Source organism: Mesocricetus auratus, unplaced genomic scaffold (genome assembly GCF_017639785.1).
Source record: "Mesocricetus auratus isolate SY011 unplaced genomic scaffold, BCM_Maur_2.0 Super-Scaffold_100042, whole genome shotgun sequence".
In the NCBI taxonomy this organism is placed as follows: domain Eukaryota; kingdom Metazoa; phylum Chordata; class Mammalia; order Rodentia; family Cricetidae; genus Mesocricetus; species Mesocricetus auratus.
In genome coordinates this window covers 6101680-6121140 of record NW_024429219.1, presented here as the reverse complement: position 1 = coordinate 6121140, position 19461 = coordinate 6101680, and the positions used below count along the sequence as shown (strand labels likewise).

Here is a 19461-nt window from a genome sequence, read left to right as displayed (position 1 = left end):
CTGTCTGTCTCTGTCTCTGTCTCTTCTTCTCTCTCTTCTCCCTCTGTTTGTGTGTTCATGCATGCTCATGTGGAGAGAGAGGTTGGCAACAGCTGTCTTCTTCTGTCACTCTCTACTGTGTTTCCCTCATTGTTACTTATTTATTGATCTGAGGGGGAGGGGACACACATGCTGTGGCACTCCCATGGAGGCCAGAGACAACTTATGCTGTGGAGGTATGAGGGCAGCTTTCGAGAGTTACATGTGGCGGTCAGAGGGCAGCTTGTGGAGGAAGTCAGTTCTCTTCTTTTTTTAAAAAAGATGTACTTATTAGGTATACAGCTTCCTTGGGGCTGGAGAGATGGCTCAGAGGTTAAGAGCACTGACTGCTCTTCCAGAGGTCATGAGTTCAATTCCCAGCAACCACATGGTGGCTCACAACCATCTGTAATGAGATCTGGTGCCCTCTTCTGATGTGTACATGGAGGCAGGGTGTTGTATTAGTAATAAATAAATAAATTTTTAAAAAATGTATATAGCTTCCTACCTGCATGTATCCATGCAAGCCAGAAGAGGGCACCAGATCTCACTACAGATGGTTGGGAGCCATCATGTAGTTGCTGGGAATTGAATGCAGAACCTCTGGAAGAGCAGCCAGTGCTCCTAACAAATGAGCCATCTCTCCAGCCCTCTCTCCTCCCTTCTTACTCCATGGCTGGTTGTGTGGTTGTGAGTTCAATTCCCAGCAACCACATAGTGCCTCACAACCATCCATAATGAGATCTGGCGCCCTCTTCTGGCGTGTAGACATACATGGAGGTAGGATGTTGTGTTCATAAAAAATAAATAAAAATCTAAAAAAAAAAAAAGGGGAGGAGAGAGATTAGAATAGAGAAAAGTAGAAGCCAGAGGCAAAAGGCAGATGGGATAATTTGAGAAAATCTGGCTAGAAACAAGTCTAGCTAAGGCCAGGCATTCATAAGTCAGAAAAAATTTCTGTGTATTTATTTGGGATCTAGGTGGCCAACCTCCAAAAAGTAAAAACAAACAAAACTACAGATGGGGGGCAAAGAATCCTTTTTCCTAATGTCAGTGTTTGAAGTACACTTCCCTCTGGGGCTGGAGTGATGGCTCAGTGGTGAAGAGCCCTGGCCCCTCTTACAAAAGGACCTGGGTTCAATTCTCAGCACCCACATAGCAGCTCACAGCTGTCTGTAGCTCCAGCCACAGTGGATTTGGCATTCTCACACGGGCATACACAAATGTACGTTTTAAAACATTTTTGTCAATAAAAGGAAAGGAAGAAAAACATATGTTCCTCTGTAACCCCCATGTAACCCTCTGTCCCTCAGAATAGGGCAAAGAGGGGTTATTGGAAGTGACACAGGGGACTGGAGAGATGGCTCGGTGGCCAAGGTCTCTTGTTGCTCTTGTAAGGGACAGGGCTTGTTTCCTAGCATCCACATGACTGCTCACAACTGTGTTCTAGTTCCAGGGAGATTCACTGCCCTCTTGTGGCATTTTGGGGCACTACAAATGTTATACAGAGACACATACAGGCAAAACACTCATAAAAAACAATGAACCTAATTTTTTGAAAATAAGGAGGCACAAAAGAATAGCAACACAGAATTTAAAAATGAACATTTCCAAAATCACTTTATTAATCTAAATTCTAAAGTTTGGTTGATTCATAAGTTGGATCAAAATAAATGATTTTCTCTTTTTAGGTGCTGGGGACCGAACCCAGGGTCTCAGCAGGCACGCTGTCACTGAGCTGTATCCCCAGCCCCCAGATTTAAATAAATGATTTCCAGGAGGTTGTTGAAGGCTTGATTCTCTTGCATGTCAATCCAGATCTGTTTTCCACCGGTGACATCTCACCCACATCCCTTCTCATCCGTCTGATGTAGCTCACTTCCTTTTATGGTTGATAACCCCCCTGAGTTAATAAGAGACTCACATTCCAGGATTCCTTAGAGACAAGGCGGGGTGAACCCATAGGGCCATTGTGAGGACTCCAGCTCATTGACTGTGCTTTCTCTTCCATTGTGAGAACTTCTCTTCAACCTCTTTCTGATGCAAATGGGAAGCATAGGCTAGAACACATTCAATAGAGAGAAGAAGTAAGCTGGGCTTGGTTGGTGGTGCACACCTTTAATCCCAACCCTCAGGAGGCACAGGTAGAGGGGTCTCAGAGTTTGGGGTCAGCCTGGTCTACATAGGGAGTTCTAGAACAGGGATAGGTAAGTAAAGAAACACTGTTGGCCTGGAGAGATGGCTAAGAGGTTAAAAGCACTGGCTGATCTTCCAGAGGTTCTGAGTTCAAGTTCCAGTAACCACATGGTGGCTCACAACCACCCATAATAAGATCTGGCGCCCTCTTCTGGCAAGCAGATATACAGGGAAGGCAGGATGTTGTATTCATAATAAATAAATAAGTCTTTAAAATAAAAAGAAGAAAAACAAAGGGAAGGAGAATTAGAGGCTTACAGAGACGACTGAGCTGGTAAGTGCTATGTCCTACATGGCTTGGTCCTGGAAACTTGACTTGTACAACAAGAGAAGGAAAAAGGGGCAGGCACGCGGGAAAGCTGGCATCAGGTGAGTTGTGCTCACTCTGATGGAGTGCACCTACTACGCACAGCCCAGAATCTCAGTGTGTTTATTATTGCCTACAGCAGGGAAGGAGGCCACGGCTAGTGTCAGTTAGGAAGTCTCTGGGGAGAGGGTCAGGCTGTGGACTCCTGGAGGAAGAAGCTGTATTTGCCAGGTTTTGCACACACGGGTCAACTGTCCATGACACTCAGTATTTGCACACACCGCCAACACTCACACGCAGACCTGAGGAGCTGCTTTCACTCGTAGACCTCAGTACTTGCACACACCACCAACACTCACAGGCAGACCTGAGGAGCTGCTTTCACACACAGACCTGAGGAAGCGCTTTCACACGCAGACCTGAGGAAGCGCTTTCACACGCAGACCTGAGGAGCTGCTTTCACACGCAGACCTGAGGAGCTGCTTTCACACGCAGACCTGAGGAGCTGCTTTCACACGCAGACCTGAGGAAGCGCTTTCACACACAGACCTGAGGAAGCGCTTTCACACACAGACCTGAGGAAGCGCTTTCACACGCAGACCTGAGGAGCTGCTTTCACACGCAGACCTGAGGAAGCGCTTTCACACACAGACCTGAGGAGGTGCTTTCACACGCAGACCTGAGGAAGCGCTTTCACACGCAGACCTGAGGAAGCGCTTTCACACGCAGACCTGAGGAAGCGCTTTCACACGCAGACCTGAGGAGCTGCTTTCACACGCAGACCTGAGGAAGCGCTTTCACACGCAGACCTGAGGAGCTGCTTTCACACGCAGACCTGAGGAAGCGCTTTCACACGCAGACCTGAGGAAGCGCTTTCACACGCAGACCTGAGGAAGCGCTTTCACACGCAGACCTGAGGAAGCGCTTTCACACGCAGACCTGAGGAAGCGCTTTCACACGCAGACCTGAGGAGGTGCTTTCACACGCAGACCTGAGGAAGCGCTTTCACACGCAGACCTGAGGAAGCGCTTTCACACGCAGACCTGAGGAGGTGCTTTCACACGCAGACCTGAGGAGCTGCTTTCACACGCAGACCTGAGGAGCTGCTTTGCCGTCCCTCTGACCCTTGTTTGGGGAAGGCTTTGCCACTGTCATGGGTCTGAGGATTTGAATGTCTGAAGCAGCTATGTCCCAGTGGGACCACACACATTCATTCGGGACTTCATCAGCCCTTTACATATTCACTCAAGGATTTCTCAGCTCTCCCAAATCCAAGGACCTGCCAAGCAAGCATCGGGGTCTGAGCCCTGATCCTCAGGACCCATGGAAAAGCTGGGCACTGTGGCATGCTTCTGGGACCCTGGCACTAGAGGGATGGAAGCAGCCAGCCTAGCCAAGTCAGTGGGTTGCTGCTTTGGTGAGACATTATCTCAAAAAAAAAAAAGTGTTAGAGAGCCAGGCATGATGGCACATGCCTGCCAAAAGCACTTGGATCTCCGAGTTCGAGACCAGCCTGCTCTATACAGCAAATTTAAGTCCAGACAGAGCTAATTGTGAGGTCCTATCTGAAAAATAAGATGAAGTTGAGGCTTGGGCCCCATGAAGAGACCCTATGAGAGGCTACTGGGGAAGGTGCAGCCCAGTTGGAGCAGAAGACCCCAGCATTGTGGAGAAGCCAGTACTGTGGGATGTCCATCACAAATGGAAGGGGCAATGGAGAGAGAGGACCCTGTCAGAAGCTAGAAGACAATTTGTGTGTGCCGTAGAGGACAGAGCCGGAGAAGGGACCCAAAGCCTTGGGGTGGGAGGAGCCCAGAAGATCGTGAGTGGATCCCTGACATTGGGCTGTTGGAATTGCTTTGCTCTGATTGTGAGGAAGGGTTAAAACGGGCCTTAGTTTGTATGTGGGTGTGGGTGGGTAGAGCTGTGGGTTTTAAAGTGGGCTGGGAGAGAATGTGTGAGACAGGAGAAAGAACCTCACTTGGGCTCAGTAAAGCTAACTTGAGGCTCCACACAGCCGAGAGTTTGCAGATTCGCGTTGTCACCTGCTTCTCCCTCCTCCAACTATAGTCAAGATGGAGGAGGCTGCACACCATACGGTATCCCCTTGGTTCTCACTGGGATGGGAGAAAGGAGCGTTCACCCTCTTCTCCTGCCCTGCCCATGTTGGCCATGTGAGTACTCCTGCCTTGAAACGGCATTCCTTCCTTCTCTATGGCTAGAAGGGATCAGCCAGAGCGGGGGAGAAGGCTGAGTCATACAAAAGAAGTGAGAGCTGACATCACTTACTCTTCTCAGGGAAGTGGGGGAAATTGGCTTCCACTACTCTGTGGTTGAGGGGCTGGACCTGACGGTAGATGTTGTGAAGGGTCTCGTTTTGGCGGTTCTTAATAGTGTTCTCGATCTTCAAAACCTGCAGGCGACATGAAATGACTCATGGGAGGGAAAGCTTGGCAAATGTGAAAGCATTAGGTTGGTGATTGGATAGATGCTCCCATCTGTGTGAGGCCGGCAGAGTCAGACAACATCAAGGGCAGCCGAGCTGAGTGGTTTTCCAGCCTTTCCTCTGCCTCTAACCCATCCATCCCTTCATCTTCCCGGCAGGTGTCTCCCCCTCTCCCCCTTGTCCTCTTAAATGAGTATTTGGTTAACAGAACAAAAGCAAAAGGTAACAGAAACATATCGAGTGGTAAGCTAAGTATTTGCACTTCTAAAAACAATCTGTCTACATCCTTGAGGTTTGTTTTTTTTCCTGCATACAAAAGTCTGGGTTCTTCATTTCCCTCCTTCTAGGAGTTTGAGTTTCCTGCCCTCTCTATATGTAGATAACTCTCTATATATTGTTTGTTTGTTTTGTTTTGTTTTTTGAGACGGGGTTTCGCTGTATGTTTTGGAGGCTGTCCTGGAACTACATCTATAGACCAGGCTGGCCTCAGACTCACAGAGATCTGCCTGCCTCTGCCTCCAGAGTGCTGGGATTAAAGGCATGTGCCACCACCGCCTGGCTTGCTGGACAAGTATTCTTAATCTGAGAGTTTGGGGTTTTCTGTTTCTGTTTTTCTTTTTTGAACAAATATCTTACTTTGTAGCCCAGGTTGGCTTGGAACTTACTGTGTGTCCAAGGCTAGCCTAGAACGCTCTAACCTCTTACCTCAGCCTTCACTGAGATGACAAATAAATGAACCCATCTGGCCTCTGAGGAGCTAAGCAAGCTTCTTCTAGATCCAGATTTAATTTGCATTCTTCCAGAGATAATTGACCCATGCTATGTCACTTCTTTGGGTACACGTCTAGCCTACTAATTGACATTTTGTGTGGGAGGGTCCTTACCTAGTAGAACCCTTTTCCATCTTCTCCTGGAGAAGAGAAATGATGTTTATGGGAAAGGAATATTTGCTTCTGAGGGAAAATACCAGTCTAAAGAAATATTAGATTTGCCTTGTAACTTCAGTATTCAATTCAACAGATGCATAATATGTCCCAGTATGATGTTATCTATTCTCTAAAGTCAAGAAACACTCAGGGCTGGGTGCGGTGGCTCATGTCTGTGATCACAACATTCAGGAGGCTGAGGTGGGAGGACAGCCATGATAGGATTACAGAGTGAGACCCTGTCAGAAGGAGAAGGAGGCAGGGGTGGGAGGAAAATGGAAGGAAGGAGATAAAGTTGGTAGGTAGGTTGGTTGATAGGTAGGTAGGTATGAATGTAGGTACAATGGTAGGTGAATAGGTAGGTAGGCAGACTGGTACGTAGGTAGGCAGGTTGGTAGGTAGGTAGATAAGCTGGCTGACTCATGTGCCTGGACTATTTATTACTATGAAATACAAAAGATAGCTGCTAGAGCAATTCTGCTCAAAACACTGAGTACAGAGCTGAGAGATGGATGGCTCAGTGGTTAAGAGCTCTTGTAGCTCTCGAAGAGAACCTAAGTTCTGTTCCCACCACCTACACGGCAGCGTCCAAGTGCCTGTAACTCTGATTCCTGGAACTCAGATGGCCTCCTGCATGTGTGTGCTGCACACAGATACACTACAGTATAACAGACATACACTTGGGTGCACACACGTACAAGCTCAAATTAACTAATTTCTTTAAAAGACTGAATATAAATCTGGGTTTAAGCTTGACAAAGAGCTGAAGCAGTCCTAGGCCTACGATGCACTAGATGCTGGAATGTAAGCTGCCTGAGGATGGAGAACAGGGCGTGGCCAAGCCTGCTTGAGAACACAGTCTTCACCATGGTCCTCTCCTGCATGGCTCAGACTCCAGACCGCTCACTGCATCGAATCTAAGCTCCTTGGATCAGCTGTGGCCTCCAACGCCCACGCACACCTCAGTGGCTGAAGGTCACCCACAGTTCCACCGGGGCAGGGACAGGTGAGTGTCTGTCCTGGCTGGTTTTATGTCAACATGACACAAGTTAGAGTCATCTGAAAGGAGGGAGCCTCAATTGTGGAACCCTCTCCATAAGATACAGCTGTGGGGCCTTTTCTTAATTAGTGATTGATGGGGGAGGGCCCAACCCTTTGTGAGCAGGGTCATCCTTGGGCTGGTGGTTCTAGGTTCTATAGGAAGTCAGGCTGAGCAGGTCATGTGGAGCAAGCCAGTAAGCAGCTCCCCTCTATGGCCTCAGCAGCAGCTCCTGCCTCCTGGATCCTGTCCTGTTTCAGTTCCTGCCCTGACTTCCTCCAGTGGTGAACAGTGATGTGGAAACTGAATGATCCCTTTCCTCCCCAGGTTTCTTTGATCTTGATGTTTTGTCACAGCAATAATAACCCTAACTAAGTATCAGACCTGTGTGTGGCAAATACCAGAGAATCGGGTGGGCTTCTAGAAGTGTTCTTGTCAGCCAGACAGCCAAAGGGAAGCTTTGACAAAGTGGTGCAGCTGTTACCTGGGTCTTAGAGAGCTTGACAGAGTCTTTAAACACGAACCACTTGACATTCTCTGTGCAGGGAGGGGTGGTGAGTGAGCCTTTGTAGGTGTAATAGTAGTGCGTGTCCCCAGGAAACAAGTCCTGAATGCTCACGTTTATCAGAGTTGTGGCTTCTCCTAAGAGAGAAGACAGGGTGTTGAGGGGAAAGGAATGCCCCAGGAGAGACAGCTCAGGCTCTGCCTCAGCATATGGAGTCTTCAAGTCCCCTGCCTAAGCCCAAGAACAAAAGAGCTGAGGAGTGAAAATCTGTCCCCCAGTTTTCTGCTCCATGGATGGGTAAGAGCAGAGCACTGGACCTGGGGGTGCACGTGTGTAACCCTAGTACTTGGGAGACCGAAGCAGGAAGTTGTCCATGAATTCAAAACCAGCCTGAGCTTTAAAGTGACTTCCAGAGGCTGGAAGAGGCTCAGCAGTGAAGAGCATGTCCTGCTCTTCCAGAAGCCCCTAAGTCAGCTCTCAGCACCCATGTCAGGTGACCCACTCTGCCTGCAGCTCCAGCTCCCAGGCCCAGAGCTAAAGCTACAGGATTTGTGGGACACTCGGCTTGATAGAGGAGCTTGGGATTTGAACTCTGGTCCTGTTGACTGTGGGACAAGCACTCTTGACTGCTGAGCTATCCCTTTACCGGCTTCCCTACTCACACCCCATTCAACCCTCTTGCCTGAGGTGGGCGTTCCTTACCTGGGTATTGGATGTTGAGCAACTCAGAAATGATGGGGCTGTAGTAGGTGTTCTCAGCATACTCGTCAATCTGGGGAGAGGCACAGAGCACTCAGTAAGGGGGAGATCTACTCCACCAGCAGCTACTTGGTTTCCCAAGGAAACAGGGCAAGGGATAGTGTGGCTTAGCTGGGCTGGGGGAGACAAGATAACTGCTCCTTGCTACCACCTACCTGGGCTCAGTCCTCAGGGCTTCTGACAGACTAGATGCCCCAGGCAAAACTGCTCATGTGACCCTATTGCTAAGGCATTCTTTCATATGAATGCTGATGTCATTGACTTATGAATATGCATCAGCGTTTGCCTGTGTCTGTATGTGCACCATCTGCATGCAGTGCCCATGGAGCCCAGAAGAGGGCAGCAGACCCACTGAAACTGGAGTCACAGTAGGTTGCCAGCTGTCACGTGGGTCCTGGGAACTGAACTCTCACCCTCTGTGAGAGTAGACTTCTTAACCATTAAGTCATCTCTCCAGCCCTGTTTGTTTTAAGATGAAAATAAAGATTGCTTTTAGTCTAAAGGGCAGATTTTTTGTTTTCTGTTGCTGATTTGGTTGGTTTGAGTTTGGTTTATATTTGTTTTGACAGGGTTTCTCTTCGTAGCCCTGGCTGTTTTGGAACTCACTCTGTAGACCAGGCTGCCCTCCAAATTTGAGATCCTCCTGCCTCTACCTCCAGAATGCTGGGATTAGAGGTGTGTGCTGCTACCACCCAGCTTGATTTTGTTTTCTTGAGATAAGGCTTCTTGTGTAGCCTGGGCTGGTGTAGAACTCCCTACACAGACTATGCTGGCCTCAGACTTGCAATAATCCATTTCTGCTATATGAGTGCTGAGATTACAGTTATGCACCACGGCAGATTTTGATCATTCAGTACACATTTTTCTCCTGTAAATTATCCAGCTAAGATTTATTATTTATTATTATTATTTATCCAGTTAATATTTAGTTTTGAGAATAAGATTCCTATTTAATTTTTTTAGATTTATTTATTTTCATTTTATACATATGCGTGTTTTGCCTGCATGTCTGTCTGTGTACCATGTGCACACGTGGTGTCCTCAGAGACCAAAGAAGACATTCCATCTCCCAGAATGGTTGTGAAGTTCTGTGTGAGTGCACCTGGGTCCTCTGGTGCTCTCAATGCCTGAGCCCTCTGCAGCCCAGATTCCTGCCCTTTCCTGATCAACTGTCCCTAAATCCATGGTGTGGACTCTCTTAGAAACGCAGTCCTGGTGCCTTTGTCTGACCGCATTGAGGTTTCACACAGCCCAGCACACACAGTTCACGTCCAGTCAGCCCTGCTGGGGTCCCAGGTCTTCTGAGTCATCTCAGTACCCAGGGTCCCATGGTTCATAGCACAGGAGTGAGCAAGGGCTGGAGAATGCTCCATGCTCCACTGAGGGAGCTTTCCTGGGAAAGCTCAGGAAGGGACTGAGAGAGAAGACGAAGACACGTGTCACTCAGACAGTGCACCTGGTCAGGCCGTGAGGGCGGGCACAGCAGCCTGCATGGACACTCACGTCCCAGCCCTACCTCAATGAAGACCGCCAGCACAGCCAGGCCATCGGGTTTACTCTTGGCTTCGTCATAGCTCCCGTACTTGGAGTTGAAGTGAACCACATGAATCTGTGAGTGAGGGAAAGCAGAAGCAGGACTTCAAACTCTGGAGGATCCCAGAGGTGAAGGGAAGGACGGCAGATGTTCCAGCTGAGGCCTCAGACCATCCCCCACACAGCTCTGACCTCCCTTCTCCTGCCCAGCCTATGAGCCCCAACTGCCAGGACCAGGAACTTCTCCAGGAATGGGAGGAGGGGAAGCAAGATTCTGGAAGGTGGCAGTTCTGGTTTGCCTTGACCCAACCTCCCTCCTGGTAGAGGCTGAAGCCACTATGTCCTCCTCAGGCCTCTAGAGGGCTTGAGGAGAGTGAGCAGTGAACCCCCTCCCTCAGGGAGCCATTGTAAGCCTGAGATCAGCCCAAGGATGGATGCCGGCCAAAGATGTGCTCTGAAACTCTTAACACACACACACACCATACACACACACACATACACACACACTATACACACACATACACACACACACCATACACACACATACACCATACACACACATACATACACACACACCATACACACACACCATACACACACACATACACACACACCATACACACACATACACACACACCATACACACACACACCATACACACACACATACACACACACACCATACACACACATACATACACACACACACCATACACACACACATACACACACACACCATACACACACATACACACACATACACACACACCATACACACACATACACACACATACACACACACCATACACACACACACACCATGCACACACACACACCATACACACACATACACACACACCATACACACACACACCATACACACACATACACACACACACCATACACACACATACACACACACATACACACACACCATACACACACACACATACACACACACACCATACACACACACACACACACACACACACACACACACACACACACACGCACGCACGCAGTTGAAGCAGAGGAAGGCCGGCCACCGTGCAGGCGGGAGACTCCTGCCATGCTGTGAGTTTCTGAAGAGAAACTCATTTACGTTCCCGCACAATGCAGAAACCAGTAGTAATGTCTCAAGGAACTGAAAATAAATTCAACCACAGGGCGACTGAACCATCACCACAAAACTTTACCATTACTGTTGGCTATTTCAGTAAGAAAGGGGGAGCCGGCAAGCCGGCTCAGTTGGTAAAGCACTTGTGTGAGCATGAGGAATTTTCAATCCCAGCACCCACACAGAGGAACTGGGCACAGCTGCTTGTGCCTGTAATGTCAACGCTAAGGCCGTGGATGGAGATAGGATCCCTGGGGTTCAGCGGTCAGCCAGTCTAGTTAACAGATGAGATCCAGACTCAGTGAGAGAGAGCCTGCCTCAAAAACAGAAGAAAGAAAGAGAGAGAGAGAGAGAAAGAAAGAAAGAAAGAAAGAAAGACAGAAAGACAGACAGAAAGAAAGAAAGAAAGAAAGAAAGAAAGAAAGAAAGAAAGAAAGAAAAAGAAACAGAGAGGGAGAAAGGAAGAAAGAGAGGAAGAAAGAAACAGAGAAAGAAAGAAAGGTGTGATATAGGAAGACTATGTCAACTCCTGGCGTCCACACATACACACACACACATGTGCATGCACACTCTCATGCATGTGCACATACATGACACCTGTGTGACACAAAATGCAAACACATACAAGGAAAAAGCAACTGGAGCTTGAAGGAAAGGGGACCCTGTTGGGACTGTCACGTACCTCTATCACGCGCCTGATCCCATCCACGGTGTGCTCAGAGCCACTGAGCTCAAAGAAGTCACCGCCCCAGTGCAAGTGCATCTGTTTTGCTGTGTACACGGTGCCCTCAGAGTCTGTCACTTGCATGGTGGGAGGCAGGTTGAGCTGCACTGTAAGGGACAACACAACACAGGGAGGCTCAGATTTTCCAATCAGCAGACCCCTGGGTCATCCCCACCTCACACCCAAGGCAGTCCAGGGCGTTATTGACAGCTTAGACCGCTGTCCCCAGGGGGAGGAGGAACTGGCACACGGGACACCTCTGTGTCCAGAACCAATAGGTCAGGGGCGGGACTACAGCACAGCACATCTGCCTCACTGGTCCTAGAAAACGGGAAAGCTCAGAAAACACACTGTCCTAAGCACATGCCTGTACTCCTGGGCCTTGGAGGCTGAGGCAGGAGGATTGCTGGTTTGAGGCATTGCTTCATGGCTTTCCCCAGGCAGCCTGTGAGCTAGCCCATAGAAGTGCCACCATACTGGGCTCCAATACAACTGTTTTGTGCACAAGGAAGCCGACCCTGGGACAGTGAAGACTCGGTGTCATGCTGTGCCTTGGATGGGGGCGGAGCTGGGCTAGCCTAGTACTTAGATCCCTGTCTCTACATACACGTCATCGTGTTGTGGCCTAACTTGTCCTCAGCAGACAAGAAACCAAGTTACACAGCCAGCCAGGACCACGCAAGCTCTAGCTTGGCTTAGAACTTAATCTGACGGAGATTCTAACACTACAGTGTGAGGTTTTCATTGGAGAGAAAATGAGTCTCCCACCTCACACCCTACAGACTTCCTACAGGGATGCTACTTGGGTCAAATGACTGCAGATATTCATATCACTAGCACGGACTTCAAAACAGTTTTGTCAGCCAGGTAGTGGTGGCACACACTTTTAACCCCAGCACTCAGGAGGCAGAGCCAGGCAGATTCCTGTGAGTTTGAGGCCAGCCTGATCAGGACAGCCAGGGCTACACAGAGAAACCCTATGGGGGGGGGGGAGCAATGTTGACAGTACAGCCAGCCTTCCCTAGCATGGGCAAGGCAGCAGGTTCTACTATTAATCCTAGAAACCCTAGAAAACATTAATGACAACAAAATTGTTCTGCAAATGACACTGGCCAGAGAATGAAAAGATATGGCATACTGTAAGAAAGGATTTATAAACATCTGATAAAAGTCTACTGCAAGCCTAACGCAATGGCTCAGAGGTTAAGAGCACTGTCTGCTCTTCCAGAGAACCTGATTCAATTTCCAAAACCCACATGGCAGTAATTCCAGTTCCAGGGAAACAACGCCCTCTCCTGGTCTCATCAGATACTGCACACACATGGTGCACATAACACACACAGACAAACACTCATACACAAAAAAATCTTTACATAAAATAAAGGACTCTTAAAATTCAACAATAAGGCCGGGCATGGCAATGTACATCTTTAATCCCAGTACTCAGGAGGTAGAGGCAGGTAGATCTGTGTAATTTCAAGGCCAGCCTGGTCTACAGAGTGAGTGCCAGGAGAGAAAACCCTGTCTCGAAAAATTAAAAGAAAAAAAAAGATATTCAACCATAAGAAAATGAGCATGCTGATTTTCAAAATCAGTGAAACACCTAAACAGATACTTTACCATAAAAGATATAAAAGCTGGACATATCTGTAGCTCCAACACTCAAGAGGCCAAGGCAGAAGGATCACTTGGGCATAGATTTAAAGCAGCCTGTACAACATGGAGACTCTCTCCCCATATGTTACAGAAACGTGGAGGTACTTGAGAGATGCCTCAGTAATTAATATGTACTACTCATGCAGAAGACCCGAACTCAATTCCCAGCACTCATGTCAGGTGACTCCAGGAGGATCTGAGGACCCTGGTGTCTAAGGGCACCCACACTCATGTGCACAGACCCTCACACAGAGACGTATATATACGTGGTTAAAAATAATGAGGGACTGGAGAAATGGCTCAGGGATTGAGAGCACTGCCTGCTCTTCCAGAGGTCCTGAGTTCAAATCCCAGCAACCACATGATGGCTCACAGCCATCCATAATGAGATCTGGTGTCCTCTTCTGGCCTGTAGGGATACATGCAGGCAGAACTCTGTATATGTAATAAATACATAAATAAATCTTTTTTAAAAGAAAATAATGAAATAAATCTTTTAAAATAGATTAAAATTCATCCCAAAAGTAGAACACAGACTTTGCATGCACAGAGCCTTCCCAATACCTCAAAAAGATAGGGGGTTATTAGTAGTTTGTGGGTCTCAGTAGTCCAGGCTACTCACAGACATGGCTCTGTCCTCCCTCTTACTATTCACCCGACCCATAACTGGAATTTGGTTTTGTTGTCTCAATGGGGCAATATGCACATGTGCACAGACAGTAAACTGACTCACCCAGAAACCATGCACACTCCCAAGAACCAAACATCTGGGTCTGTGGCATTGGGCATTAGTGGCTACCGAGAACCAAACATCTGGGTCTGCAGCACTGGGCATTAGTGATTGTGACCTTGCGTGAGCCCCTGGCCTCCAGAGATCTCAGGTTTCCCGCCTGAAAATGGACCTCCTTAGGCAAGCTTGGGGGTGCAGGCCTCCAAGCCCAGCACTTGGGCTTAGAGACAGCAAGGTCAAGAGCTCAAAGCCACTCTAGACTCCGAGTCTGGGACCAGCCTTGGTTACATGAGCTCAAAAAATCAAAGTCAGGCTTGGAGCCGGCTCAGTGGGTGACGTGTAGCCACACAGGCGTGTTGGACCCAACACCTTCATAAAAAGCCAGATATGGGGCCCCAGCCATGGGATCCCAGCCCTAGGGAAGGTGACAGGCAAACCTAGCAGCCAGTCTAGCAACAGTGAGTGACTGTCTGGAAAACTAAGATGTAGGGGCTGGAGGGATAGGTCAGTGGGTAAAGGCACCTGGTGCCAAGCCTGACGACCTGGGTTTGATCTCCATGACCCACATCGTAGAAGGAGGCACCATTGCACACATACATGACCCACATCGTAGAAGGAGGCACCATTGCACACATACAAGTAAATAAATAAATGTGATAAAAATTCAACAACTAAGAGAGCTATTGAAGAACACATTGGATGTTAACGCTCCCCTCCTGAGGTTGCTATGAGACTCAAGGCAAAGCCTAACGGAGTATCAGAAGGGAACACTGTGTGGGCGTCATAGTTGCCCAGAGAGGGCTCCTAAGATCCAGCTCTCCCATCCTACAGACACGCTCATAGTCTTTCTTGCGCTTCCTCACTCTCTGGAAAAACTGAACCTTTGAGAAACTGCGTTACCTCTCTCAGGTGCTTGTAAATACTCAGATTCCGCACAGAAACTGTGGAAACTGAGGCAGAGCTGCATTAAGAACAGTAGGGAATGTGAGCCTCAGCCCCTGCCCTCTGAATGCTCTGCTGGGCACGTCAGAGCAGGCTCAGGTAACGGTCTTTTGGTGTATTATTTGGGTTTTGGTTTTGAGAGAAGATCCCACTGTGTAGTCCAGGGTAGCCTCAAACTCACAGAGATCCAACTGCCTCTGCCTTCCAGATGCTGGAATTAAAAGCGTGTGCCATCACACCTGACATGGTTGTTGTTGTTATTAATATTATTGTTGTGAGTTGTTGTCATTATTATATTTATATTTATTTATTTGGGGGTTGGGGCAATGCCTGACATGGAACCCGTGTGGAAGTCAGCCGAGTTTTGAGAATCGGCTCTTTCCTTCCACAGTGTAGGTTCCGGCACTCGAACCTGGGTTGTCAGGATTCAAAACAGGTGCCTCTGAGGAGCCCACAAGGGTGTGAGTTTGGAGACAGTTGCTGCCTGTCTCTGGAAGAGTCCCCAGGGTTTCTGTGCGCTGGGCTCTGGGTCTCTGTACATTGCTACTGCCTGCTATCCACACAGACGGCCAGGCCCACCGGTGCCCCCTGACCTGTGTGGCCATTGTTAGTCATGGAGAACTCCAGATTGTCATCCCCATAGCCCTTCAGGATCAGCGGCTTCAAGGAGCGGTTGAACTTCACCTTCTTGGTCTGCAGATTGATGGGCGACTGCCTCTGCCCCCCGCAGTCAGGGTACTCTTTCGGCCAATTGCTCTCTATCAGCCCGGGCCCTGCAACGGGAGAGAGTGCGGTCAAGCTCAGAGCTGCCCAGCTGAGCCCCCTTCTTAGCAGGCTGGGTTCGAGGTCTTCTGGGTGGAGGACCCATGGGGCAGCCTTCTGGACACAGAAGCAGGGCTTCCACAGGGCAGGCAGGGACAGCTCTGAACTACTCCGAGGACTTGGCTGGGGGTGTGGGGTGATGCTGTCTTCCTGCTCTTCCTCGCAGCCACTGGCACAAGACCCTAAGCTGGTGGCCACGCCCAGGGGTCTGCTCTGCAGACAGTTGGTTGGCCCTCTTCCTTCCGGGATTCACAGCTGATGAACGCCCTGAAGGAGGCCTGGACCTACCAACGGCCCCTGACCTCATTTCCAGAGAACATAGTTTTCTTTCCAAGCCCCGAACTTGAGGGCCCAGCTTCCTCTGCTGCTGGAACCTTCTCCAAAGAGCACCTGTTTCCTTACTCCAGGCCCTTCTTTGGGTCTGCAGGAAGGCCAAGACAAGGTCACCTAGGTGACAACATAGTTACAGGGCACCTGAGCAGCACCCTCCCCCCACCCCCTGCACTGCAGAGGCAGAAGTAGGAGGATCAAAAGTTCAAGGCCAGCCTGGGCTACATTAGATCCTGCCTTAGAATGCAGGATAAAAACAATTAATTTTGGGCATATCCATAGTCCCAGTTTCTCAGGAGGCTGAAGCACGGGATTGTTGTTTTGTGTTTTTTGTTTTGTTTTGTTCTTTTAGAGGCAGGAGGCTTTTTTGAATCCAGGTGTTAACCTGTTTTATGAGACATCTTACCATATAGTCCTGGCTGGCCTTGAACTTGTGGCAATCCTCCTGTCTCCATCTTTGGGGGTTTGGAATTACAGTCCTGTGATACCAGGAATAACTAAGCCCAGAGGTTTAAGACCTGTCTGGGCAATGTAATGAGATATTCTCTTTAAGAGAGAGAGAGAGAGAGAGAGAGAGAGAGAGAGAGAGAGAGAGAGAGAGAGGGAGGGAGGGAGGGAGGGAGGGAGGGAGGGAGGGAGGGAGGGAGGGAGAAAGAGAAGAGAATAGGGAGGGGAAGGAAGGGGAGGGAGCTGCAAAACGTATCTTTTTGGAGATGGTTAATAATCCTGAGGCAAGAGGAATGATGACCAGTCACTACAGATGACAGAGGCCCCACATCGCTGAGGAGTTTGGTTTTGGTTTTCAAGACAGGGTCCCTCTATGTAGCCCTGGCTGTCTTAGAATTCACTACATTAACCAGGCTGGCCTGGAACTCACAGAGTTCTTGCCTCTGCTTCCCAGTGCTGGGACTGAAGGCGTGCGCCCCCAATGCCCAGCTCTCTTCAGCCATTTGCGGCTGAGGACCCTCTGAGGGTAGCTTTGCATGAGCACGTGGCTTGTTCTAGGTAGGATGGAAGCTGCCTTTGAGGCTTCTTGATTTACGATCCACAGAAAACTTGATTCTCTTCTATCCTACCCAATACTACAAACCAATTTTTAAACCAGTCTTTCTTAGAGGCAAAATGCCAAGATCAAGGGAAGAGGCCTGAGGCACACCATCCTGTGACCCAAGAGCTTTGGGCCTGGGTCTCAGAGGCATCAGGAAGATCCTGGGGACAGCTCAACAGCAGAGCTTGCCTGGCACATGCAAGCCTGGGCGCCAGTCCTAGTGCGAGGGGAGGAAAACATGGGGTAGCTCATACATCTTCCTACTGGTCACTTACAAAAGTCACTCTGGGATCTCCAGGCCTCTGGGGCCATGCGGGAGGGAGACCTTCAGTTTGGGAGTCTCAGCCACCATAAGGAAGACAAGAATTTGCCATCAGAACTCTCAGAGGTCTTGGGCCACCTCTGAACCGCGCCAGTAAGGCCATTGGATGACACAGAAAGTCCCTGTCTTCCGGGCAGGTACAGACTCCATTTCTCCTTTTCTGGACAGGTGACTGACGTGGCTGCCCTACGAATTGATTTATCTGAGCCTCTACAATGTCCCTGACTCTGTCACCTTAATTTAGGACTTACTATCCACTCTCAATGAGAAAGCCACGCAGGGAGACTTTGTCCCGTGTCCCTCTGGTCTCCCTGCACCTTCCAGCAGCCTCCTCCAGCCTCCCCCTTGACTCTCCCCTGTGAAGCCTGACTGGGTATCTCAGGGTAAGGTCAGTGGGTCCTGGTGAAGGCAAGGCGGCCTCCATCAGATCCTTGGTGAAGTGTGAGTAGGCACGTTTCTAAGAAGGATGAGGTTTGTGGTCCAGTAGTCTCTTCTAGGAGGGCATAGCTGTCCTTTCTAGAAGCTTCATTCGTCACACATTCAGGTAACAGTAACAGCCTTCACTAGTAGACGTGGGGTCTCGAGGCAGCCAATGCTGGGGTGTAAAAGATTCTAAGCTGCCGGGCTGAGGCAAGGGAGCGCTGTCTCTTCTCCTTCATCGTGGCTGAAAGTCTATTTGTTCATCAGAGAGAGCAAAACGCTTGTGAACCCAAAAGAGCAGGACCCACAGCCAGCACGGGTGGGCCGTCTTGTCACCCTGTCTGGAAATGCTAGGTGGCCGCTTACCTGAGTAGGTCCACTCATTCTGGGCCTGCGCACCCAGGAAGAAGAAGGACACCACAGTCACCAGAACCCCCATGGTCCACGCTGAAGTCCTGAACGCAGCAGAGGATCTGGGCAGCGCTTCTTTTAAAAGCTCAGAAACTGTAAATAACAATTTACCAGGTCCAGCTGGCTGGCCCGCCCTTTCGGCACCCACTGAACAACAACACCTCCCCACAATGGCCCTTCTGACTTGGGGCCTTCCCCACGCACGTGTCACACCTCCTCCCGGGCATCGGGCATCGCCACGGCCAATTAACCCTGTCTGGTTGTTCAGCGATCTTTGCAAACTCAGTCCAGGGGCCACACAGTGCAGCCTTTGTGGACCTTGAGTGATGAGTGATCTGTGGAGATGGGAAGAGCCCGAGGCACACTCACCTGGAAACAGGGGCTTCCTGGAGGGTGGCATTTCCTCTGCCCTTTCTCCTGGCCGCTAAGGGGAAATCACCAGGGCCTGAAAACCTTGCCAGGTTCCAGTTGGTATTTCCTGCCTGTCCCAGAGTGGACAGAAGACTATCCCTAACAATTCAGGGGTGCCTCCAGCCCCCGGCCACAACTGGGAAGAGAGTTTGGTTCTCCAGCGTTGGGCGAGAAATGGAGGAACCCAGTTGTCGGTGGAGATAGGTTTGTCCCCAACCTAAATCAGCCCTGGACCTTGGAGCCTGGCTCTTGAACTGCATCTGCAGACATGCCTTCGGGCCACTGAGGAGGACCAGGAGGAGGAGGAGGAGGAGGAGATATGGGTAGGTCCTCCTGTTTCTCCTGGGATTTGTCCTGACAGTGCAATACCCTTGGGCACACCCACGCCAAACCAATGAGTTGTCTAATCCTCGTACATCCACCTGGCTGGTGTAAGAGAAACCAGCATGTATGCCTGCCGACAAGCCAGCGTTCCCAAGCCCTTCAGAGAGGCAGAGGCAGGGGGCAGGTGGGACTCCAGAGGACATGCTGGCCACATGCAATGAACTGATCCACTCTGACAAGCGATGAGTCCCCTTGACAGTTTCCCTTAGCTCCCTGCTCACTTGTGCCCAACCTGACAGATGCTGGAATGTCAAAAAAACAGTAGCATGTTGTTGCACCAAACGTCTGAGAGGTGCTGGGGTTGAATGCTTCCGAGAGCTCCCTGCTGCCATTTAATCAGGGAGCATCCATTACTGTGAAGGTCCAACTAAGATACTAGACCTATTGGAAGAATCTCAAGGGAACAGTTACTAGCT

General features: G+C 49.5%; 1 protein-coding gene across 1 annotated transcript; it reads right to left on the bottom strand.

Annotated features, from left to right (window-relative positions):
- Positions 1 to 1611: 1611 nt before the first annotated feature.
- Positions 1612 to 18864, bottom strand: Ca6 (carbonic anhydrase 6). Its single transcript, XM_040735098.1, has 9 exons — positions 18620 to 18864; positions 18206 to 18343; positions 15491 to 15670; positions 11528 to 11676; positions 9713 to 9805; positions 8140 to 8209; positions 7417 to 7574; positions 4811 to 4934; positions 1612 to 2078 (listed from the first exon to the last, which is right to left on the bottom strand). Exons 1-9 carry the CDS (start codon positions 18648 to 18650, stop codon positions 2005 to 2007), a joined length of 1017 nt encoding a protein of 338 aa, XP_040591032.1. The 5' UTR covers positions 18651 to 18864; the 3' UTR covers positions 1612 to 2004.
- Positions 18865 to 19461: the final 597 nt, after the last annotated feature.